The sequence below is a fragment of the Melopsittacus undulatus genome, chromosome 6 (genome assembly GCF_012275295.1).
Source record: "Melopsittacus undulatus isolate bMelUnd1 chromosome 6, bMelUnd1.mat.Z, whole genome shotgun sequence".
Taxonomy (NCBI): domain Eukaryota; kingdom Metazoa; phylum Chordata; class Aves; order Psittaciformes; family Psittaculidae; genus Melopsittacus; species Melopsittacus undulatus.
Window position 1 is genome coordinate 9872205 of NC_047532.1, and position 24721 is coordinate 9896925.

Below are 24721 nucleotides of genomic sequence, written 5' to 3' on the forward strand. Positions count from 1 at the left end.
GGGCTGCAGGAAAGAAACCTGTAGAGGGGCTTGGGACAAGGGCCTGTAGGGACAGGCCAAGGGGAATGGCTTGAACCTGCCAGAACAGGGGAGACTGAGCTGAGCTCTTAGGCAGAAGCTCTTCCCTGGGAGGGTGCTGAGGCGCTGGCACAGGGTGTCCAGAGAAGCTGTGGCTGCCCCATCCCTGGCAGTGCTCAAGGCCAGGTTGGACACAGGGGCTTGGAGCAAGCTGCTCCAGTGGAAGGGGTCCCTGCCCGTGGCAGGGGTTGGAGCTGGAGGAGCTTTAAGCTCCCTTCCAACAAAAACCATTCGATGTTTCTGTGGTTCCATGTGTAGCCTTGCAAATGGAGACTCAGTAAGAAAGCTCCAAGCTGGAGCCCCAGCAGCAGTGTGTCTTCTCATCTTTCATACCTGGAATACAGAATCACCTAAACAAACCTGTCCTGACTTTGTAGGTCTTTGAATCTTATCCAATGACACTGGTGAGGTTGTCCCTCAGCACTTGAGCTGCTGATACCAGAAGTGGTTCTCCAGGTCTCCAGATAATCTAGATGTCATCCACAAGATCTGTGTAGGCAAAGTTCATCTGGAGCGTGCCATGGGGAGGTGCTCTGACATCATCCTTGAGAGACGAAGCTTCCTGGCATGGGGCTTTTCATCTCTTGGTACTGAATAGGGCAGAAATTTCTACCTTGATCATAGGGTGTGGAGGAACTGAATAACTGCTTTCCTCAAACATGTTGGCATCTGAGGAGCTTAGCACAGGTTTGCAGTGTTGGTTTCTCTCTATTACATGTATTTTACCTCTTCTGCTGTGGCTCAGCCTTGAATGGTTAAAATACTCTGATCTCTCAGTACTTTTAGAAGCGAAGACTGGCTTCACCATGAGTCCTTGCCTCCTGCTCCACTGTTTTGATAGTAAATAACACTGGTTTCAAACACCTTTCTTGTTCCACCATGCTGGGTTTCAAGACACATTAGCTGCTGCTTTCCTCCCTTCTCCCTGTGTATATATATTCGTGTGTATATATACACACACGCATATATATTTTATGGTGACAGTCTCAAAAGGTCTTTGTACACAATCTTTCTATGGGGAGACATTACCCAAACACAGACTGATGGAAATTCAGAGGGAGGTTCTATTCCACCAACCTGTGAAGGCCCACACCAGCACATCCTCTGCCTTCTGCTTTTCATACTTGATGGCAACAGCAACATTTGGATTGCAAAGAAGAAATAACGAAAGCTGTTTTTGTTGGATTCAATCCCAAGCATTCCACTTGGGTTTATGGCTTCTGAAATGAAGTTTGTAGTTCTTTGTAGCTAGGCCAAGTTTAACTCTATGTTTCCATTTATCCGTTTTGCTGGTCTTCTAAATAGTGGATCTGAGATGGCAAATTCATGTTCCATGGCAACCTCACTAATAGCTGTTGTGGAAAGGAACCTGACACCAGTCTGGATGCTATTGATCATGTGTGGGAAGAAACTAAATGTTCAGAAAAACCTTGATGCATCCACATCAGATACATAATGGAGCCACCTTCAAACACTGTATAAATAGCAAGTCTGGACCACAGATAACATCCACACCCCTTCCCATTGCTTGGGGTGAGTATGCCACATTGTCCCAGCAAAAATGTGTCTGAAGATGACAAATATGTGGGACCCTCAGTGCTTGACTCTTGCTTGCTCGTAGACATGACAGTCTCCCTTCAGACTTATGAAGACCAGACTGCTTTCAGAGCTGAACTTCAAAGCTCATCAAGGCTTGCTGTGCCTTTGCAGCCATTCCCATGTGCTGCCGGGAGAGCAGCCAGCCCTATTTACATGCAGAGGGCTTATAGTGCAGAGCTATTGGTGTTGATATTGCATAAGCCTTTCACATCCTTATGAGAGGGAGCATGTTGGTGTCCAGCTGCACAGTGACACAGCTTGGTGGAATGTGCTCAGATTAGATCCACAGAGGCATTTCTGACCTCCTGAGCTCAAAGTGTGCCACGAGCTTGCAAGGGTGAGCAGTCTGCAGTGAGAGCACTGCTGGATCAGTGGCACAAGTGGTTCCGCTGATATTTTCCAACACTTCTCCATGGATGATGGTTCTGTAGCCATCTTGCAAAGCTTTTCCATAGCCTTCCCAACAGCTGTGGCTCTCAGTGTGCTGGTCTATGAAAAGAGGCTAGGTTGCAGCATGCATATGCTCGTTTCAGAACATGTTTCTCTTTTGGAGCCTTCCCTGGGACCTATGCCTGGTAAATGGGAGGGGTTTACATCTGCTAGAGCTGGTACAGACTTGCCTTGGATTTTTAAAGCATGTTTATGTGTTGCTCCTTGGCAGCCTTCAACTGTAATTCATGAACTTGCTCAGTTATGACACCTAAGTAAGCCTCTTTCAGCCTTATTTCCTTCTTGCAGCAGCAGCCTCTTGGCAGCCTCCTAGCAAGAGCATATCTAAAAGCAGTTGTGCTTACTGTGGCACGAGCAGGAGAGGATGAGCTGCCTGTTCCCATGCGCACATGATGTGGTGACGTTACACATAAGCTCAGTGTGTGTTTACTCATGTGCACGTTGGTGCATCTGTAAAGGCAGGAACAAGTTGATGCTGGTGTGGATGTGGAGGGGAGCGTTTCAGAAGTCTGATGGAGAATGGCTTGAGCTGAACACCACATACAGAAAGCATCACCTCCAGCATGTGTGGCTGTTCCTGAGGGGTTTTCCAGCAAGGCCAGCACAGCTAAAGTTGAGGGGGTTTTAAATTTCTTCTTAAAGGAGGTTTGAGTAGTGTGTTCTTATTCTAGGAGCCCTGGCTTATCTCTGAATCTCCCAAAGACCCCTAGCTTATCTCTGAATCTCCCAAAGACCCTAGTGACCCTTTTTGTTGCCTTCATTTAACATCTCTTTGGTAGAATGCATCTTGTTAAGAGGCATGTTCTAGACCTTCAAGATGTTGGGCTTCATTGTTTATGGATGATGTACATCACCCATAAGAAACACAAGGTTACATTAATAGACGGCTTTGTTCATTTAGGCATGACAGCAGAAGTGCCCCATCCCTGGAAGTGTTGCCCCATCCCTGGCAGTGCTCAATGCCAGGTTGGACACAGGGGCTTGGAGCAAGCTGCTCCAGTGGAAGGTGTCCCTGCCCATGGCAGGAGTTGGAGCTGGAGGAGCTTTAAGGTCCCTTCAGCCCCAACTGTTCTATGATAGTTGCGTGCCTTCTCCTTTATACAGCTCATCTAACCAGCCAGTTAGGTACTTCATCCTTTTTGTGGTTTTCTATAAATACTATTTCAGTGTTGATTTAAAGCAAATCCTATGATGTGTTATAGTCACTTCGTGAAGCAGAAGGACCTACTGCACACCTTGTGTTACCTGCAGAAGGTTTATATAGAAGCCTGTCCTATTATCCCTCAGCCAGCCCCTGGTGAAGAAGCTGCTGGATTGCTTTCAGCTTACTCTCTCTGCAGCTGTCTGGGCTCCAGTTCTACGTGAATTATTATTTCTAATGCTATATGAATAAATAATGCTCTTCACCCACAACCATAACATAAGCTGTAAGTCATGGTACATTAGGAGGATGTCAGACCTTTATGACCAGTAAAGATTCTTCCTTCTCCGCTGGAAAGGAGATAAACATTTTGAAAAGGGTGATTTCATCTGTACTGTCTGGAATGCAAAATCTTCCACTCCCCTCCGTAGCTGTGGGTCTCTGTAAGGTCCTCTCTGTGTCTACAGGCCCTGGTACCCATCTGATCCTCTGTGTCATTCCTTTCTAACAAGCCTGATGTCTCCTTACTCTTGCAGAAGAGAACGCAGAGATCACCCTGGATGTGTCGCTGGCGTATCGTGATGACATGTTTGATGACTGGAAGGAAATAGCACATGCGATAGAGATCAGGAAGCTGAAATGCACCTTTGGCTCACCAAAAGTAAGGGCGTTTGAGGATGCTGGAGGTGGGGGGTGTGGATTGTGTTGGGAATTGTCTTCCTTTCCTCCTTGGTGCTTCCTAGAAGCATGGAATTGTTCAGTCAGAACTTAAAAATGTGTCAGCTCAAAACCTGTGAAAACCCAATGAGCTCCATGTACAACTGGTCCTGTTTGGTGAGACAGGAGAAGGGGGTGAATTTGGGGGTAGACTTACAACTGTAAGGAAGAAGAGGTGTGAGGTGTTGTAGAGGTGTTGTATGGAACAAAACTGCTTTGAGCTCTGTGTACACAAACCATCCTAGAGAACTTGGACCTTTCCATCTGTGCTTGTGATGAACACAACCTTATTACAGGAGTGGTGGGGATATCGCCCCCAGGGACACTGCAGCACTCCAAGAACCCGGAGAAATTTCTCAGAACAACTTCTCAGTGCCCCAGGCTCCAAGGCTTAGGGGCAGCAAGCGCAGCCAGATGACAACAGCATCTTGTTTAAATCCTGATGTTTCTTCCTGTGCTGCAGACTGTCATTCCGGTGCTTAAATTAATCTGGCGTCTCTTCCCCAGGCTATGGTTTTCAGCTCTGTGTCTTCTCCCATTTCACAGTCCCTTTCAGCAACCCACTTACATCTCCAGTGACACCTGTACCCTTCCATACAGCCACATCTATGTAGTGAATACATCTGAGGTACAGAGAGGAGCATTGCTAGTAAAACAGGACTTAAACTCCACATCAAGATACGTGTGAGGGAGCTGTGTCTTCCGTTCGGGCTTAAGTGATGCTTGCTGAGGGAGGAAGCTTGGATCCCAGCGTAGTCTTTCATTTGGAGAGGCTCCTTTGACTTTAGGGAGCATTCAAGAGCCTGAAAGGTGAACTTGCTGTTGACTCTGACCCAAACTAACAAAACCCTTGGAGAATGTCCCCAAGCTACTGTCTGTCACAGGCTTTCCCCAGGAAGGTTGGAATTGGCAAACAGGCTCTCAGTGCTGGCAGTGGTCCCAGTGTTAGGGTTTTGCAGACCCTCCCCATGGAGGGAGCCCATCCAAGGCTGACCACAGCGTTTTATGCCCTTTTTCTAGACCCTGGAGTCCGAGGGCCGTCACTATGACTGTGATTTCCTGCCCTTCATGGAGATCGGCAGCGTGGCTCACAAGTACTACCTGCTCAACATCCGCCTGCCCGTGAATGAGAGGAAGGGCGTTAACGTGGGCATTGGGGAGATCAAGGACATCCGCCTCGTGGTAAGTGCCAGACCTGCTTCTGTCTGTGCTGCCTGCATGGGGGCTCCTCTGATCCACAGCAAGGTCCTGCACTTCATCATGGGCAGCTCCTGCCTGCAAATGTGACCTCCCTCCTTCCCAAGGGATGCCCTCATTGATTGCTCTCTTCTGATGAGCTCTCCCCAAGCCTGGAGTAGGGCCACCCTCCTGCACTGCCCTGGGATCACCACCATGGCTCCGAGAGCTCTCCTGTGTCCTTTCCTCACCACCACAGTCTGGCTTGAGTAATGAGTCCTCCATCTGATTAAGTCTTGCCTCTTATGGATTTGAGCTCAGGAGGAGCAGGCCAGCAGGGTTCAGAGGGGATCTGGTCTCTCTTGGCATTGGCTATGGCCATGCAGATGTTTGGGTTGGCTGTCAGCTATCCCTGCTCCTGCCCTCCCTTATGGCTGGTGCTTTTCCCAGCTGGAAAACCTCCCACCACCATCCCTCTCAGCAGGATCAGTGAGCTGTGGTGACTGCAGACAGAGGTGGGAGGGATGTGTGTCTGGAGAGACGCATTCATTTGGCTGATGCTCTTCCCACTGGTGGTGACTTGGCTTCATGAGTATCTTGTTACTTGTCTGAGAGCAATTCTGCCAGCTCTCTCCATGCTGTGTCAGTGTCCCTCTCCCAAGTGCTCTGCACCTCGAGGTGGAAGCTGTGTCTTGGTATTAGTTTTCAGGACTTCTGAAGCCTGCTCAGACACCTTGGGTGCTAAATAAGAACCTGCTCCCTTTCCTGTGCTGGATAAACAGTGTCCTTCAAAGAGCAGCTGCATCTTGACAGGCTGAGAAAGTTGGGGCTGCTCAGTCTGGAGAAGAGAAGCTGTGTGGAGACCTCAGAGCAGCTTCCAGTATCTGAAGGGGGCTACAAGGATGTTGGAGAGGGGTTCTTCATTAGGGACAGAAGTGATAGGACAAGGGGTTTAACTTGCCAGAGGGGAGACTGAGCTGAGCTCTTGGGCAGAAGCTCTTCCCTGGGAGGGTGCTGAGGCGCTGGCACAGGGTGCCCAGAGAAGCTGTGGCTGCCCCATCCCTGGCAGTGTTCAAGGCCAGGTTGGACACAGGGGCTTGGAGCAAGGTGCTCCAGTGGAAGGGGTCCCTGTCCGGAGCAGGGGTTGGAGTTGGATGAGATTTAAGATCCCTTCCAACACAAACCAGGCTGGGATTCTGTGATGTACATGTGCTTACATGTACTACTGCCTATATGCCTCTCCTGTCAGATCCTCTAAGGAGAAGCATGGATGCTAAACCCTTCATAACTGTTGCATTCCACCCTGGTTTTTTTCCTTAGGGCATCCATCAGAATGGAGGCTTTACAAAAGTGTGGTTTGCCATGAAGACCTTCCTCACACCCAGCATTTTAATCATCATGGTCTGGTACTGGAGACGGATCACACTGATGACACGTGCTCCTGTCCTGCTGGAGAAGTGAGTAGGATCTTGTGCGTTGGCTATGGTGACCCTCAAGTAAGAGCACCCTGACCAAGGTGGTTGTTGCTCCCAGAATCCATGTGTGGAGAGATAGGAATGGTGTCTTCCCTGTCCCCTCCCTCCACCCAGGCTCACTGGGAGCAGGAGACCTCGATAGCTTCTCTTCTTGCCCATTAAACCCACAGAGAATGAAGAGCTGTGTTTGTCCACAGCTACTCACAGGGGCTCAGTCCCCCAGGGTTTGCTGGCAGGAGGTGATGCTGCCCAGCAGTGCTGGGTGTTCTTGTGTTGCTCCTCATGCACAGCTTTGGCTGCTGGGGCTCTGTCCTCTCCTTGCAAGCTGGAAAGAGATTTCATTTCTGCTCCTCCAGGGTCATCTTTGCTCTAGGAATTTCCATGACATTCATTAACATCCCTGTGGAGTGGTTTTCCATTGGATTTGACTGGACTTGGATGTTGCTCTTTGGAGACATTCGACAAGGCATTTTCTATGCCATGCTCCTGTCATTCTGGATCATCTTCTGTGGGGAGCACATGATGGTGGGTAACACACAGTAGGGAAGGTGGCTTCCAGCCCTAATTGCAGTGATACCCTGCAACTCCCTTGTGCTTGCTGAGTGCTGGAAACAATGCTGTGGGGCTTGCACCAGGTGAGAGGACTTCAATCTAACTTGCTTCTTCTTTTTCTCTTCCTCCTCTGCACTTCTTGACCCTCTGATCAGGACCAGAATGAGCGGAATCGTCTCTCGGGGTACTGGAAGCAGGTTGGACCCATAGCTGTTGGCTCCTTCTGCCTCTTCATCTTTGACATGTGTGAGAGGTAGGTGCCCGCTGCAAGCTGAAGCTTTTGGCCACCTCCTGCAGCAGGGACCAGCAGGTTAAGCTTGTTGGCTTCTGTGACAGCTCAACGATTTCTCTCCTTTTTGCAGGGGAGTGCAGCTGAAGAACCCCTTCTACAGCATCTGGACCACTGAAGTTGGCACAGAGCTGGCTGTATCCTTCACCCTAGCTCTGGGCAGGCTCGGTTTGTGTTGGTGGGAGAGGGAGGGTGTGGAAATCCCTCCTCCTTCTGGCATTCCAGGGCTGGGGGGGGGGGGGGGGGGGGGGGGGGGGGGGCTTGGGCACTGCAGGAGATGTCGGTGTCATTTGGAAGAAGCAGCCCTGGCAGGTTTGGAGCTGGTACCCCCAGGGGCTGGTGCTGGGCCTGGGGAAGTCATTGCAGAACTGAACCTCTCCAGGATGTCTGAGAGTTGCAGGGAAGCATTGGGGAAGTTAGGTCCTGGGGGTCAGCACAATAACACCAGCACCCATGATACTTTAACCCCCAGCCTCGATGGCATCTGCTTTGAGGACCTCCATTTGCTGCCCTTCCTCAGGCAGGCATTCCTGAGGCATTTCCATGCATTGCTCTTCCAGATCCTACTGAAAGGGCTTGTTATGCTGCCATTAACTTTGGTCCCTGGGCTGAGATAAGCTAATGGGATCAGTTCCCCTTCCACAGCACCCATCCCTCTTTGCAGGAGCCTCACTGGAGCTTGTTGGCTGGCAACAGCTTCCCAAATCTCCTTGGCAATGTCACCCAGGCAGTGTCTGGTGTGTCTGGGGTCACAGAGCCCCTGCTCCCCACCAAGTTCATCCACTAAAAGTTCAATTCTGACCTTTGGGGTGATACTAAAAGAAGAGAATCCCTTGAATAATGTTTCTGTTCTCCCTGTTCAGCTCATACCATGTTACCCTGACTCACACTGCCCAGATGGCCTTTATTATAGTCGCAGGAATCTGCCTGTGTCTCTATTTCCTCTTCCTGTGTTTTATGGTCTTCCAAGTGTTCAGGAACATCAGTGGGAAGCAGTCAAGCCTCCCAGCCATGAGCAAGGCTCGCCGCCTTCATTACGAGGTAACAGCCTTCCTTGCTGCACAGATTATTTACCTTATAAATGCATTTTTGACCCTAAAGTCTATACTGAGACATTCCCTATCCATACAGCCCTGAACTGGGAGATCTGATCTTCACCAGCTTTCTTCTGCTCAAATCCCCTAAATGCCTTTTGGTTTGACTGGTGTGAAGTTTCTTCTTTATTTGGGTCTTTATTCCCAATGGAATACTTTAACCTGTTAGGAGGGTATATAAGCTCCCTCTCATTTTCTTCTGCCAGTACTTGCCATCTCCCAGCATACTGAACAGCATACTGCTGGAGAGCAGAAGTAAATTGCCTAAATTACCATTGAAATCACTATAGGTTGTAAGCACATCAGGTCCTCACACCTCATTTCTCCTGTAATTATTAGTGACTGTATTTAATGGAAAGTATTGCTAAGACCACCCTGTTTTTTAGGATGTGAATTAGTATTTTTGGGATTGTCTTTTCCCAGCCAAGTTGCAGGAGGGAAACTGTCCTGCTAGGATCAAACTGTGACATATTCAGACTACTATCCCTGCTTTTAGGCCATGATTTTTTATGTTGTTTCTGTCCTAGCTGTGTTTAACTGCTGCAAAACACAAGGAGCACACTGTAATGCTTAAGCTGAGAGCGCTTGTTATTTTCCATGGGTGATATTGACACACCAATGTTGTTCTCTTAACTAATGGTTACTTCTGATATAAACAGGTTTGTTAGCACCCATCAGGAATGCACATAAAAAACAGGAAGCTGGAACTGAGAGAATTTCAAGCAGAAATTAAGCATCTTTCCCTTTAGCACAGGACTTCAGCTTGTATTGTGGAGCTGCTGGGGCTGTGCTCTGTGTACAGACTGCATGAATCTGATCTGGAAGAGTTAAATTAATAGTCATTTGTTATTGCAGTGTGGCTCAGTAATTACGCAGACACTGACATTTCCAGCAGAATTCCAGAAACAGGTTAAGAAAAACAGCTCATATGCAAAAACAAAGCAAAAAGAGCTTGTGAGTAAAAATGTAAAGCTAGTGGGAGCAAGAGCAATCTGCAGTCACATTCCCAAGCGAGTGATCTTGAGCCTTAGCTTATCCTGCAGTCCATGTTCTAATAGCCAGTGTAGTTTTGACAGGTGTTGGGAATTGCTGCAGCTCCCTCCCAGACAGATGTGGAGGTGAACCACTGACTCGTGCTGCTGAGCCAGGCAGGCTCTCCTCAGATGTCTGTCCTACAGAAGCTGTGAGCTGCCTCCTAGGGAAAACCCATGGCTTGGGCTGACCTGCCTCCTCATCCACGTGAGCTCCTGGTAAATCAGTCACAAAGGCAAATGTAATGGAAAGGCAGAGCTGCCCAGACACGCACGCCCGGGAGCATCCGGCAGCAATGCAGACGTGTGGGGAGCGGAGAATATGACCCCGGCGCAGAGGAGTGGGTGGAGGTTGTTTTGCTTTGGGGTTTCGTGGGTTGGACCCTTTTTTTCCTTTGCCTGTATTTTAATGCTTGTTTCTTGTATATGCTAAAACCCAAACTGGGTGTTGTGGAGTCTGTTAATGTGACCAGTGACATTTCTCTCCACACAGGGGCTGATTTTTAGGTTCAAGTTCCTGATGCTCATCACCCTGGCGTGCGCAGCAATGACAGTCATCTTCTTCATTGTGAGCCAGGTGAGTGATAAAACTGCTTCCCCTAAGTACCTCAGCCTCCAGTTTCATAGCCACTAACAGCTCACTTGTTGAGCAGACAAGATCTGCCTGTTACCAGCAGGTTTGATAACAACTTGCTGTTTAAGAAGCTGTTTTCACTTACTTGAAGCACTGCCATAAAATTGCTCAGCCTGAAGCCTTCACAGAGGCCCCTGGCTCACAGGAAGGATTGGCCTGTGCTGTTTGAAATATCAGCCAACAGGGTTTAAGTCATTTCTGAGAACTCAGCAAGAGTGAAAAATGTTCTGTTCACACTGAAAAGACCTGGTGGCTTTGTACGGCCACAGAGAAATAACAGAGTTCAGTGTTCACCCCGGGGGACTCTGCAGCCCTGCTGTTCTCAGCAGTATCTGGACCTGTTTATTCTGAGCTCCGAGGCCATCTCCATACAAATGAGTTTGTATCACTACTAAAGTGAATCTGAACGTTTACTCCAAGTGACTTCTCAGATTGCATCTGTTTCAAAGATGTGATTTTGGAGAGAGGCTTTTGACAAGGGCCTGTAGGGACAAGACCAGCACCTCGTCACCCTCCTAGGGAAGAGTTTCTGCCTAAGAGCTCATCTCAGTCTCCCCTCTGGCAGGTTAAAGCCATTCCCCTTGGCTTGTCACTAAGCTAAACTAGTTTAAGCTCATTTAGCTTTTGTCTTTCCCCCTTATGTCTGTTTCTTTACCAGAAAGCCAACATTTCAGTGTGAACAGTCTGTACATCTTCAAGTAACATTAATAGTGATGACACTTCCTTAAACCTTAACGGATCTCTGCGTGTCTGAGGCTGGTGCTGTCAGCCCAGGCCTCTCTGTGAGCCAGAAGCAGCAAGACAGCATTCAGCACGTGAGCTCTTTGTGTTATTCAGCCTGGTTTTCCTTCTATGAAAGCTCTGTTTATGAAGGGCAATGTTTTCAGATGTAAGGAGGTTGTCTCCTAGGTACTACTCTTTAGGTGGCAAACCTTGGTGTGAAGTTGATGCTTTAGGGGATCACTTCTGTGTTTGTGCAGGCTTTGGCCTTACTGAGCAGCCCATGTCTGCTTTCTCCCTGGCAGGTGACTGAAGGCCACTGGAAGTGGGGGGACATCACGATACAAGTGAACAGTGCCTTCTTCACCGGCATCTATGGGATGTGGAACCTCTACGTGTTTGCCCTCATGTTTCTGTATGCACCATCGCACAAGAACTATGGTGAAGACCAGTCCAATGGTAAATGCCTTTAAGATCTGAAGGCTGTCATGGCAACAAAGTGATATAATGTCAGTGATACCTTCTGAGTATTTTACTTTTTGGCCAAAGTGCACATCCAGCATTTTAAAATGCAATGCAAATGATAGTTTGGTTTTCCTAGCAGACATTTTAGTTAATCACAGAACCCCAGCCTGGTTTGTGTTGGAAGGGACCTTAAAGCTCATCCGGCTCCAACCCCTGCCACGGGCAGGGACCCCTTCCACTGGAGCAGCTTGCTCCAAGCCCCTGTGTCCAACCTGGCCTTGAACACTGCCAGGGATGGGGCAGCCACAGCTTCTCTGGGCACCCTGTGCCAGCACCTCAGCACCCTCCCAGGGAAGAGCTTCTGCCTAAGAGCTCAGCTCAGTCTCTCCTGTTCTGGCAGGTTCAAGCCATTCCCCCCTGGCCTGGGGGAATGGCTTCTTTCTAACAGGAAGACATTTATAGAAACATTGCACAGTCCCTAACTCAAGTAGCTCCTGAAAGCCTGGGGGGAATAAAATGGATCGTTTGCTTTCTAATTTCCAAGTATTTAGTTGTGAGATGGGGCTAAGAAAATCACTTTGTTTCTCAGGTGACCTGGGTGTGAACAGCGGGGAAGAGCTCCAGCTCACCACCACCATCACCCATGTGGACGGGCCCACGGAGGTTTACAAGCTGGCTCGGAAGGAGGCTCAGGAGTAATGCTGAGGTGGCCTCATCAGGACCCAGACTGGGGTGGAGAGTAGAGCACAGCACAAGGCCTGTGGCAGGAGCCCTCTCCAACCTGCCTTGCTCCTCGAGCACCCCATGCCTCGTGTGTTTCACAGACTGTGACACCGAGCAGAGCATTTGTAAACTCTTTTTAACCTGGTGTAGTCATTTCTGGGGGGAGGGATATGTCCATTGCGTTACACTCCAGCACGTAAAAACCAGACAGAAAAGCATTAAGGTTGCAAAGTTGCCTGCTCAGATGTAGGGAAGGGGCAGAGCTGATGTTGGGCAGCTGTTGTCTGGCTGTTGTGTGCCTGTCATAAAGGTGGTACTGGGAGCTCAAGCAGGGAGCGTGGATTTGGTACTTGGAGCATCTTCTTGTGCGCAACTTCAGCAAGGTGTTTGTTGGGAACTGAAGCTTCATTGTAACAACATTCAATTCCACCATCTATAACTGTATTGAACTTTGTTTGAGGTCTTTAGTACAGCCTTGCAGCAAATCCCTGTCACTTGAGTGAAGCACAGCTGGGAGAAGGAGTAGCCTGTGCGTGATACAAAAGATTCTAGTAGAAGCAGCAGCATGCTTTCTCAGTAGGTTTTACAGCTGTTTGTTAAATATAGGGCAGTGTAAAAACTGGATGCTTGAGCTGAGTTGCAGGAGAAAAGAGGGCTCCTGTCCTGAGTTCCCAGAGGGACTGGTCCCACAGCCTGTTCTCAGCCCCTTTTGGTTTCCCTTGCTTTTATTGTCTTCCTCTTATTGTTATGCCTCATTCATTCTTATGTGCTTACATGCCATGGAGAAAAGAGAAAGGCCGTGGAGGGACAGTGCATCCTCAGCTCCTGTGCCTCTGAGCCCCTCCTTGCACTGCTGGCATGGAGCATGCTTGGCAGAGCTGCCTTCCTCCACTGACTATTGGACTGATGTGGATATTTGGTTTTTCAGAGCAGAATCAGGCAATGAGGTTGCTCACTCCTGTGCTGTGCCTGGGCAGGTCTGGCTGTGACACTGCAGTAGGTCAGGGGAGTGGGGACTGAGCTGGGCTGGAGGCTTAAACTGGTCCATGCTGGCGGTGAGCTGCGAGGAGTATTAATGGTGTGTGAGGGAAGTAGTGTGGCCAGAAGTGTCTGTGCTGCTCTGGGAACACCTTCCAGTGCCTGGAGGATCCAGAGGACCTCATTAACTGGCCCTAGTAAACATCTGTGTTAACTGCTAGTAAGGTGTAACTGCTAGTAACGTGTAACTCACCCTCCTGCTTTTGTCCCTGAAGGATAAGCGTCTGCTGTTGCTGTCTGTTGGTGAAGGGTCAGAGATGAAGGAAAGAAGGGAGGCTTCTAAAGCCACAAACAGTCATAGCAGGTACCAGTCCTAGAAAAGGGGACATATTGTTCTTGGAATCTTAAAACATCTAAAGTTGCACATCAATTTTCAGAGTTATTAAGGCTGCAAAATGGAAATATAACTGGGAAATACAAGAAATGAGATCATTTATGAAACCTTAATCCATCTCTAGTAGATCTCAATATGAGCATCATGTCCAGTTAAAGCCCACGTGTGCTGGCTCTGCTGGCACATTGGGGTCTGTGAGTGAGGGCTCTGGGCAGGAGCTGAGGCTGTGCAGGGAGGGCTCTGCTTTGTACTAGGAGGTGCTGGTTCATCCCAATTCCCACCCCAGCAAACAGCTCATGCTCAGTGATGCTGGTCCCTGCCTGCCCTGCGGACCCACCCTACTGTCTGCATGGGGCTGCTGCTGTTCCATTCAGCTCTGACCATCCCTGCCACTGTGTCAAGCACGTTAGTAACCAAATACAGCACCAGCTTTCCCTGCCTTTTGCTTTCCTTCCCATTTTTCTGGAGATGAGTCAATACTTCAGCTGGGCTGAAGTGTTCAGATAACTCACAGAGTCCTGGAATGGTCTGGGTTGGAAGGGGCCTTAAAGCTCATCCAGTCCCAACCCCAGTCAGCACCTCAGCACCCTCACAGGGTAGAGCTTCTGCCTAAGAGCTCATCTCAGTCCCCCCTGTTCTGGCAGGTTCAAGCCATTCCCCTTGGCCTGTCCCTACAGGCCCTTGTCCCAAGCCCCTCTCCAGGTTTTTTGTAGCCCTTTCAGGCACTGGAGCTGCTCTAAGGTCTCAGCAGCACCTCAGCCAGGATGTGGGGTCAGAGCTGAGGAACATTGAACCCATCACTCTGGGTGAAGTCCCTCATGTGCTGCTGTGTCTGAGCACATGGAGTCACTGTAGCACAGAAAAAGTGCCAAGAACTACTTCAGAAAGTTACCTTTGGGTGATTTTGGGATACTTGAACTGGAACACTAATAAGTTTTTATAAGCTTGGGCTGTTTTTCTTTAAAGTGGGCTGACAGTGCCCCTATACTGAAAAGAAATGTGGTTTAACAGAAATAAAAGGAGGGGGCACAATGACTGTCCAAGGAATAAGTGCTGCAACCACAGCTTCAACATGATAGCAAAATGTAACCTGTGAGTAATTTACACACAAAAAGTAAGCACTGGGAGGTCCAAGGATTGAATCATAGAATGGTTTGGGTGGGAAAAGACTTTAAGATCTTGTTCCAAACCCCACCAAGGAACAAGCAGTGTTCCTACTTGCAGTAGTTGAGGTACAAAGTGAACTGAATCAATGCACATCACCCTGTGCTCGACTTTGCAACTTTAACGTCCTTTTTTACGTTGGGTTCTTACGTGATATTTATGTTGTTCCCATAGATGTGTCCATGGTTTGTTTCACAGCTTAGGGTAGCACTGTGTTTTGTAAGGGCTCCTCACAATGAGGGAGCTGCAGCTTTCAAACCAAATCGTGTGTCAAACACTAACAATCTGTTTACGGGAGGTATGTGTGTGTTGGGGGGGTTTTTTACTTCCTAATTCCTCAGCCCTACTTGTATGTCTCAGAAATAGTCCCTGGCTCTTATTAAAATATATTCCTTTTTTTGGTTAGGTCGAGTTCAGTTTTTACAGAGCGCTTCAAACAGCCTGGAAAACATGTAGTTTGGTTAATTTAAATAAATATACACATTGTGGAGTTGTGGTGGCCCGGGGTCCCTGCCAGGGGCTGCTCTGTTGTCACCTGCCTTGCTCTTGTTTGGGCTGTCACTTCAGGAAGCTGCAGGTCGCACAACTTGTTGCTGGGGAAAACAGTTGAGCTGCTTGGACAGTTTCTGTCCCAAAGCATATCACCCTCTGGCAGGTTCAAGCCATTCCCCTTGGCCTGTCCCTACAGGCCCTTGTCCCAAGCCCCTCTCCAGGTTTCTTGAAGCCCATTTAGGCACTGGAACTGCTCTAAGGTCTCCCCTCAAGGAGCCTTCTCTTGTCCAGGTCGAACTAGCCCAGCTCTCTCAGCCTTTCTTATTTCCCTTCATCCTCCATGCACTTACTGTCCCTGTTTGCCAGCCCTGGAGCTGTTGCATCTTTGCTGTGAACTTTACATGTTGCTTTTACCCCTCTACAATGCCAGTTTGGGTGTCCTCCATCTGCTGCTGTATTCTTTGGAGCCTGCTCTCCCCCGACTTCTTTTTCTATCTATAATCTAGGAGGAGAAAAAGGTTTCCCAGGACTTGCACTTAAGGAGTAATGGAAAATATGATGTCAACAGATTAATATCAACAGCTTGAAGATCCCATTGCAATAGGGTCTGCCTTGGCAGGGGAAAGGGAACCCGGGTGGCTGTGTCTCAGGCAGAGCCCGTGGCTCCATCTCTGCAGCCTCTTGGCTACAGCTTCTGTGCCTCAGGCAGGCACCGGCGCTGCTCGGAGCCAAGCCAGCGGCGGAGCCGCGCGTTCGGGACCTCAGAAGGGCAGGATCATGACTTGTCAGTAAGTGTAAAAGCCCCGCCGCCTCCAGCCCGCACTGCGGCTCCCGGCCGGCCGGGGCACAGCCGTACCCGGCAGGTCTCTGCTGCCCTCTGCCGCCGCCACAACCCGGCTCTCGGAAGCTGTCCTAACAAATCCCTTACCTCCAGAAATGTGGGAATGCGCCGATGTTCAAGTTCCCGTTACCTCCAAGGTGATGCTCGGGCTCCAACCGGTCTCAGGAGCTTCGTGCTTCTGTGCCACTGGGCAGGGACATGGTGAGGAGTGGGGAAAACGACCCAAGAGTCTAGGAGGCTGCCTGGTGTTGCTATGGGCACCCAAATCAGAAGGGAAATGGGTTGTGATAGACTTCTGTGGGTGAGCTGGGGACCTTAAAAAGGTCAGCAAATGTCTTTGGTTGGAACAGTTTAACTGTTGGTTTTTGCTCTTAAACGTTTTCTGTGTCTTCTTCAAAGTCTGGGACTGGAGTCCTGGCTGCAGAGCTGGTTTGTGGCTGAAGAGCTGAACCAGGAGCTGCAGGGATGGGTCTGACCCCTATTACCCAGCTTCAAAACAGAAGAAACAGCTTGTGACTGTGCGAGTTTGAGTGTCCCAGCAGTGACCTGAGCCTCTCACAGCACCACAGAATGGGCTGGGTTGGAAAGAACCTTAAAGACCATCCAGTTCCAAACCCTCAGAGCTGGATCAGGATAGCAGAGGGGCAGGATCCCCTCCCTGAGCTGCTGCTCACACTCTGGGGGTGCAGCCCAGCACACGGGGGGGTTCTGGGCTCAAGCACTCACTGAAGCTGGGTCTTGGGGAGCTTCTCCTCACCCAACACCTCCAAGTCCTTCTCGTCAGGGTCAATAGTTTTATCTTTTAAAACGTCCTATCCTTTGGCTGTTTCATTATCTCAAGTCAAAGAAAGTTTATATCCAGGATGAGATATTTGTGCACTCTTTTGGTTTTCCATCCTCGTTTTGTGGAGCTTAAATCTCTCCCGTGTTTCCAGAGGAAGGGCACCCTTGCAGGTACAGAGGAGCTTGCTCATGAGATGGATGTTCTGCCTCTACAATAGATAAGCCACTGTGGAACACTTCCTAATCAACATTTTACAGGCAGAACAGCTCTCCTAAATCTTGGCATTACTGGGAAGAGCCACCCTTTCTGATAAGCACCACTGACACATCCTCTGGTTTAATACTGATTTACGTAATTCCAGAGGAAAATCCCCTTTCTGCCTCCAGCTGCTGTCACACCTCTCCACAGTGACATTCAAAGCAATCTTCAGAAGGCGGCTGTACTGGTTGTGAATATCAAGTGTCTCCCACAAGAGAAGGAAAGCTTTGGTGAGCTCCAAAGGGAAAGCAATGGAAATGGAGCAGAAGGAGGACAAAGCAGGATGGATGCCCTGTTCCCATGTCACTGGGACATTCTCCAGCAAGACCATGAGGGCCTTTGGGAGCTGGTAGTGCTGTGCTATGCCTCAACAATGCCAAAGATTGGACAGCTAAAGCAAGACTCTCCCTGTACCCCAAAAGCTGACCTGCATTATTTCAGCCATGTGGCTCCAGGTTGAAGTTAAGACCCTGCAGCCTCCCTCCTCTCCAAAGGAAGCCAATGAAGTTTGAGGGGGTGTCCCCATGCTTGCTAAGCAATGGGTAAAGGGGGTTTACTACCCTTAATGTGGATAGAAAAGCAATGAGGAGCACTGCCTGGGCTGGGAAACCCAGGACAGCTCTTGTGCAATTCCTGGGAGTCCCAAGGGATTCCTGGCATAACAGAAACAATCCCTGGCAAAGTCACTACAGGAAAGGGACTGGATTATCTTCACTCATCCCTTCTGCTGTCCTGCACCACTGCACAGCTCCAGCAGCTCCTCAGCCAGTTCTGGGGGTAGCAGCAGCAGCTCCCCAGGCAAAGCAGCACCCGCTGCCTCACCCCCTGCTACCTCTGGGCTCTGCTTTACAAAGGGGCTCTCACAGACAGCCCATTTCCATTGAAAACTTCCAGTTAACATTTCTCTGCTTGCTGCCAGCTCCATCCCGAGCAAACCCTGCCAAAGAGCAGGGCACTGAGCCAGCACCTTTAAGCTGTATCCCTCCTTGGTCAGTCTGTTCCATGCGGGATAGTGGTGCTGCACAGGACAAGTCCTTCCTTTCCATCCTTTCTCCAGGGAGGCTGGAGACCTTCCCACTCCTTTGCCTCTGCCAAGTTGACTCACAGCTCCTTTCCTACTGTTCTTACTGGAGGAGAGTCACGAATCCTTCCCAGAACAGGAGCCTGTTGGCTTTTCGTATCACATTACTTATCAAGTACCTCTTACAAAGAGCTGCCTCCAGGCTCAGTTCTGTGCCCAGCGAGGTAGGACATTGCTGAGCCTTGCTCAGATGCCTCCTGTGGGCAAAACACAGCCACTGGGATGGGAGAGACCTGCCAAAGTGGGTGAGAATCCCAGGCTGAATCCCTAATTGAGCTCAGATGGACAGTAACTGAGGAATGGTAACCCACCCAAAACCATGGAGAGCTTGGAAAATGGCTGAATATGGGCTATCTGCCTTTGAGCACATGTAGCTAGCTGAGATAGGATAGTTAGCATTTCATTATGGTTAATAAATACCTCATAAACACCAGAAATGATGGGGTTTAAATCAGTCCTGGAAATCCCCATGAATTGCAGGATTCAGGCAAAGCAAATGAAGTGCAGGTTATGCAGCTTGCTGCAAGCAAGTCCTCCTGCCTGGAGAGAGAACCATCACAACAGCTGCATGAGGGGCAGGAATTGTCTTCCAGGAAAAGGAAGGTGAGAGGTGATTAAATCTTGTGAGTTAACAGCAGCACATGGAGTATGTGGGACCTGGAGCCTGTTAGAGACAGTGGCATGTGGGCTTGCCAGCACTTAAAAACCAGAGCAGAGGTGGATGAAAAAGGGCAACTGTTCCAGATGGACATGAGTATTGCCTGGATTAAAAAGGGAGACAAGGCAAATACATCCCTGCAGGAGCCTGAAGGCACAGGGCACTTTCAGTGCCAAATGCATGGAGCTATGCACAAGTCCTGATCCAGCTTTGGGGCAGCAGCACAAGAGGGACGTGGAGCTGTTGGAGTGAGGCCAGAGGAGGCCATGGAGCTGCTGCGAGGGCTGGAGCAGCTCTGCTCTGGAGCCAGGCTGAGAGAGCTGGGCTGGGGCAGCCTGGACAAGAGAAGGCTCCTAAAGGGGAGAGCTGAGAGCAGCTCCAGTGCCTAAAGGGGCTGCAGGAAAGAAACCTGGAGAGGGGCTTGGGACAAGGGCCTGTAGGGACAGGCCAAGGGGAATGGCTTGAACCTGCCAGAAGAGGGGAGACTGAGCTGAGCTCTTAGGCAGAAGCTCTTCCCTGTGAGGGTGCTGAGGCGCTGGCACAGGGTGCCCAGAGAAGCTGTGGCTGCCCCATCCCTGGCAGTGTTCAAGGCCAGGTTGGACGCAGGGGCTTGGGGCAGCTGCTGCAGTGGAATGGGTCCCTGCCCATGGCAGGGGTTGGAGCTGAAGGAGCTTGAAGATCCCTTCCAACACAAACCAGGCTGGGGTTCTGTGAGTGCAGCTGGGGACCATCCCCTCTCCCCTGAGGCAGTGCAACTCCATGCAGACACCTCTCTGATGGCTGCCCAGTGCCCTGCGTCTCCCTGCAGGCTTCCAGCCGGGAAGCTGTGCTCCAAGCCCAGGGTCATACTGAGGGAGAAAAAAACCCATTCCAGATTGAAAACCGGAATTCTCATCCAAGCAATGCACCCCCTCCCGGTTAGCCAGGCACAGGGATGGTTTTAATCGTCAGGATGGGAGGTGTTGCTGTTACAGCCCGAGACTAGCCCTGTCCTCAGGGAACCAACAACAAATTGTTCCTTACCGCTTGACAAACAGAATCACACAGCCATTAGGGTTGGAAAGGACCTGAGGACCACGCAGTTGAACCTCTCTGCTCCAGATGCTGCAGCTGCGGCTCCCCTCAGCCAGCAGCCGCGGAGGAGAGCTGACCCCTGCCAGCCGAGGCAGGCGAGCTCTGCTTTAACACGGCCAATCAGCTGTGCACCTCAACCCGCTACCGAGCCGGGCTGGCCCCGGCTGGAGGCCGCTGTGCTGCCCTCGGGCTGCGGGCCGGGACTCTGCAGCCGCGGGTTGGGGTCTGAGGGCGGCCACCCTCAGCCCCGGGGTCGGCTCCAGCTCCCTCATGAGGGCCGGCGGCCATTTTGGGCTCTGGGAAAGGGGCTGCGCTCGGCCGCGTCCCACCGCGGGGCCGGGAGGTGGGGGCGGCCGGTGGGGCTCTGCGGACCGCAGGACATGGAGCTGGTGTGGCAGGGGAGGACATGGCTGCCTCGTGTTGGCAGCGGGTTAGCGTGCGAGGATCTGCCGCCTTGGAGGGTGCTTGGGGCGGAGAAGCGGACGGGGCTTGGAGCACCCTGCTCCAGTGGAAGGTGTCCCCGCCCGTGGCAAGGTTGGAGCTGGAGGAGCTTTAAGGTCCCTTTAATACAAACCAGGCTGGGGTTCTGTGAAGAATACTACCTGTGAATGTGAAATACAGCTGTGCCAGCGTGAGAGAGCCGAATCAAAGCGGTGGAGCCCAGCGCCAGGGGCTTGGAGGCTCCCCTGAGGGAGGCCGTACATCAGGTCTACCCTGCTGCTTTGGGCGGCGGTGGAACACAGCCCTGCCTCCGGAGTGCAGGAGCAAAACCCGCTTTAAATGCCAGCTATAGGTAGTGGTGGTAACCCGACAGCGCCTGCGGGTCTGCGGCCCGAACGGCAGCGGCCCCGGCACCGAGGAGGAGGAGGCGGGCTCGGGGCCGCCCATCCCCGCCCATCCCCGCAGCGGCGGGGCTCCGGCCGCGGGCGGCGCGGTTCCCGCTGATGGCAGGCGAGTCCGGTCCCGCTTCGCCGAGCGCTGGAGCCGATGGCTACAGGTGAGCTCATCTTCACCTCTCATAACGTGAAGTGTGCATGGGGTGTACGGCTGGGGAGGGATGGCAGGGGGTTATTTACATGTAATGCAAAAAGGATGGAGGGCAGTGATTTATTGAACTGCTCATTTCAATAACATAGTGTAAAATTGCCCCATCCCTGGCAGTGCTCCAGGCCAGGTTGGATACAGGGGCTTGGAGCAAGCTGCTCCAGTGGAAGGGGTCCCTGCCTGTGGCAGGGGTTGGGGCTGGAGGAGCTTTAAGGTCTCTTCAATCTAAACCAGTCTGGGATTCTATGGAATTACAAGACTGGTGTGAATGATTTCTTTTTCTTTCTCTCCCCTGCACATCTTTCTCTTTTTCCCTCTCCCATCTCCTCCTCTCTATAAAGGCCACCTCTGTATAAAGGGGTGTAAACTCGAAGAACTCGGGCTTTTCCAGTTAAAGCCTTCACTTGTATCAGCAGCGCAGCAAGCATGCCTGAACAAAGCAACGATTACAGGGTGGTTGTGTTTGGAGCAGCAGGGGTTGGCAAAAGCTCCCTGGTCCTTCGCTTTGTAAGGGGAACTTTCAGGGAAATCTATGTCCCGACGATCGAAGACACGTACCGGCAGGTCATCAGCTGCGACAAGAGCATCTGCACCCTTCAGATCACAGACACCACGGGAAGCCATCAGTTCCCTGCCATGCAGAGGCTCTCTATATCCAAAGGGCATGCTTTCATCTTGGTGTACTCCGTCACCAGCAGGCAGTCCATGGAAGATCTCCAGCCCATCTTTGAACAGATCTGTCAGATTAAAGGGGACATCCAAAAAATCCCCATAATGCTGGTGGGGAACAAAAGTGATGAGACCCAGAGGGAGCTGGATGCTAGCGAGGGGCAAGCGTTAGCCAGCAAGTGGAAGTGCTCCTTTATGGAGACATCAGCCAAAATGAACTACAACGTGCAGGAGCTCTTCCAGGAGCTCTTGAATCTGGAGAAGAGGAGAACTATCAGTCTCCAGGTGGACGGAAAGAAGTCCAAGCAGCAGAAGAAGAAAGATAAACTGCAAGGCAAGTGCTCTGTTATGTGACTGACTTTGGCTGGACAAAGCTGCAGCACGGACTCCCACAGAAAATGCATTTCTGCTGGAGGTTTCAGACAAATCCATGCCTTACAAGGCTATTGCTTTTCTCTCGGATCTCCACTGGATTATTTTATGTGTTGGTTTTAAAGGGGATGGCTTTCTGCATGTTTATTTTTTTAAAAACAATAAATGTTCAGTGCTAGCAATTACATGTGACTGGAAGTTTGTAATGCAAGAAGAGTAGAGAAGAATGTCAGCCAGAAACAAACATCTCTGTTCCTGTGAGTACGTGCTAGGTTTCAGTGTTTCAGCCTGTTAGCTCAAAAGAAGTCATATTTATAATGTGTATACTTCAGAAATTGCTTTCAGGAATCCATCTTTATCAAAGCCAAGCATTTGCACTGCAAATGAATGTGGATGTGGCTCCAGATGCTTGTATTTTTGGCAGACAAGACTGGCTTGCCTACCAGAGACTCAGTTTTCCATGTAAGAAGTTCACATCTCCCATGTGCTGTGTGATTCCTGAGCCTGCTTCAGTTCCAAGAGTGATTACAGCTATACTTGCATGTGATCAGGCTGTTTGCTTTCTCACCCCCCTTGCTCTGACCTCCCTGCTCACTGAGGCAGGGGCTTCCATGTGCTCTGGCTCCAAATCCAGGGGTGATTCTTCACATCCTTAGGCAAGAGCTGCCTCCATGAAGGTGATTGGGTTGTTGTGAGTAGCAGCCAATGTAGTAGCTGCTTATAGTGGCAATTCATCTTTCTCAACTGGCAGTCTGGTTTTGCACGTGCCTGAAGCTACTTTTGCAGTCTTCCTAAAGTTCTCTTGGATATTTATGTCCCCACCCTCTCTTATTTCATTCAGGTTACCCAGGTTATAGTTGAGATTTAATACAGATTCAGGTAGCACTGCTCTGGGAAGAAACATCTATACCTGGAAGCTGCATGTTTAAAGCAAACTCCTCTCAGATGGAAACTTTCAGCAGTCACTTCCCACAAATAAAAGGTCTGGAGATATAGGCTTAGTAGTCTCTTGTCTCCCTCCTCCTACTTTTCTTCGTTTTGGCTGTTCTTAACAAGAGACAAGTGTGATGAGCCTCATCTGCAGTGCATAGTTGAGAAAGATTTCAAGTGCAGGTACTTGCTCTGAACCTAGGCTGTAGAGCTACTTTGTGTGTGTATTGCTCTGAGCAGAAGGTTGTAAGGACTTCAGTACTGCACTGTAGGTGTGATTTTTACACAGCAACATAGTCTTGACACAAGAGACATGGAAGAGAGGAATTGCTTCTTTTTATAGCACTTTTGTAGTGGAATGATTTTATTGTTAAACAAAATAATCGAGCAGGAGATGCTGGAAAGTATATACCCTTTCTTAGTTTGAAAGCATTAGTGTCTATTAATAACTAAGTGCTGGGGTTGTGTGTAAGATGCTCGAGAAGGGTCTTTTCAGCCATCATTTGCTCATGTGTTGCAGACTAACACAGCCATGAAGCTTGTCTCCATGTTGACATCTCACATACTGAACAACTCTTATAATCCATACTGGCTCCTCATGCTCTGTTGACTCCTATGTCTGTTTGTGCGTGGGTTTTGGTCTCCTTGGGCTGTTCCTACCCAACCATGAGGGCTCAATTGGCTCTGTGTGTGCCAGAGGAGTTTGCCCCAGGTACAGCTCTCATGCCGTTTGATTCCACAAGGCATCTCATTTTTCATTGTTTCAGAAACTCAAGTTCTGTATGAGTGTTTGATGCTATTATGCTTGGCAAAGTAAAGGTGCCCATTTGCCACACTGATACAAAGACTTTACACCTGATCTCGTTGGAGATGATATCCCACAAGCTTCCCATGCTGGACCTGTGGTGCTAACTGGTACAGTCCTCTGTGCCACTGCTGTGTGTAACCTTCCCTTCTGTTGTGATCCGGGGTGAGTCGAGATGAAGGGCAGCTGTAGAAGCATCCATAAGGGCTTTGCTTGAAAAGAGCTCTTGCTTTTTTGCTCTCTAACTTTGTGCATGGATCTTGATCTCTTTGTTCTTTCACATCCACACACGCAATGCTTCTCTACAGGTTGTTTTTAGCATCTCACAATTGTTATGGCAAAGACTATTTCAGTTCCAGTCTTTGAAACCCCTATAAGGCATTTTATATTTAAGCCTTTTTGAAATGTCATGAGACCTACTAATGTCTCTACAACTCCCACTGCCTTCACAGAGATGCCTGTGCAAAGGCAGGGCAGCCTGTATCTGTAATTATTCACACAGACAAGGTGTTCTGTAACATCTCGTCATCACTGCGGTGTTTTCCCTGGGTGTGATGTGGAGATCACTGAGGATTGGGGCTTGGCAGAGTGCAGAGAACAGCTGCTACAGACAAAACCTGCAGAGGGGAGACTGAGCTGAGCTCTTAGGCAGAAGCTCTTCCCTGGGAGGGTACTGAGGCGCTGGCACAGGGTGCCCAGAGAAGCTGTGGCTGCCCCATCCCTGGCAGTGTTCAAGGCCAGGTTGGACACAGGGGCTTGGAACAAGCTGCTCCAGTGGAAGGGGTCCCTGCCAGTGGCAGGGGTTGGAGCTGGATGAGCTTTAAGGTCCTTTCCAACACAAACCAGGCTGGGATTCTATGAAAATGGGCTCAGAGCTGCCTGTGCCCAAGAGAATCACGGGCAGGTCCCCCAGGCTGCTTGTGGTGCCTATGAGAGGAGGTCCCACAGGCTCAGTTGGGTGATGGGGTTGTTGGGCTGGGGATGCTGGAGGGCTCCTGGTGCAGGATGGTGGTTGTCCCAGCCTGGGAGCAAG

At 50.1% G+C, this 24721-nt stretch overlaps 2 protein-coding genes across 2 annotated transcripts in view; both read left to right on the forward strand.

Moving 5' to 3' along the window:
• Positions 1–15085, forward strand: part of WLS (Wnt ligand secretion mediator) — a 34896-nt gene extending 19811 nt beyond the window's left edge. The window contains exons 3-12 of the mRNA XM_005151192.3: positions 3805–3929; positions 5006–5167; positions 6482–6618; positions 6993–7161; positions 7344–7441; positions 7551–7614; positions 8375–8518; positions 10096–10179; positions 11262–11415; positions 12011–15085. Coding sequence (XP_005151249.2) covers positions 3805–3929; positions 5006–5167; positions 6482–6618; positions 6993–7161; positions 7344–7441; positions 7551–7614; positions 8375–8518; positions 10096–10179; positions 11262–11415; positions 12011–12120 — 1247 coding nt within the window. The 3' untranslated portion in view covers positions 12121–15085. The remainder of the gene's footprint in view (positions 1–3804; positions 3930–5005; positions 5168–6481; positions 6619–6992; positions 7162–7343; positions 7442–7550; positions 7615–8374; positions 8519–10095; positions 10180–11261; positions 11416–12010) is intronic.
• A 4406-nt stretch (positions 15086–19491) lies between these two features.
• On the forward strand, positions 19492–22138 carry DIRAS3 (DIRAS family GTPase 3). Its single transcript, XM_005151191.3, has 2 exons — positions 19492–20865; positions 21254–22138. The coding sequence occupies exon 2, from the start codon at positions 21339–21341 to the stop codon at positions 21933–21935; it is 597 nt and encodes a 198-aa protein (XP_005151248.1). The 5' UTR covers positions 19492–20865; positions 21254–21338; the 3' UTR covers positions 21936–22138.
• Positions 22139–24721: the final 2583 nt, after the last annotated feature.

Excerpts from the sequence above, each read along its gene's own strand:
- DIRAS3 (XM_005151191.3), top strand. The coding sequence starts at position 21,339 with ATGCCTGAACAAAGCAACGATTACAGGGTGGTTGTGTTTGGAGCAGCA.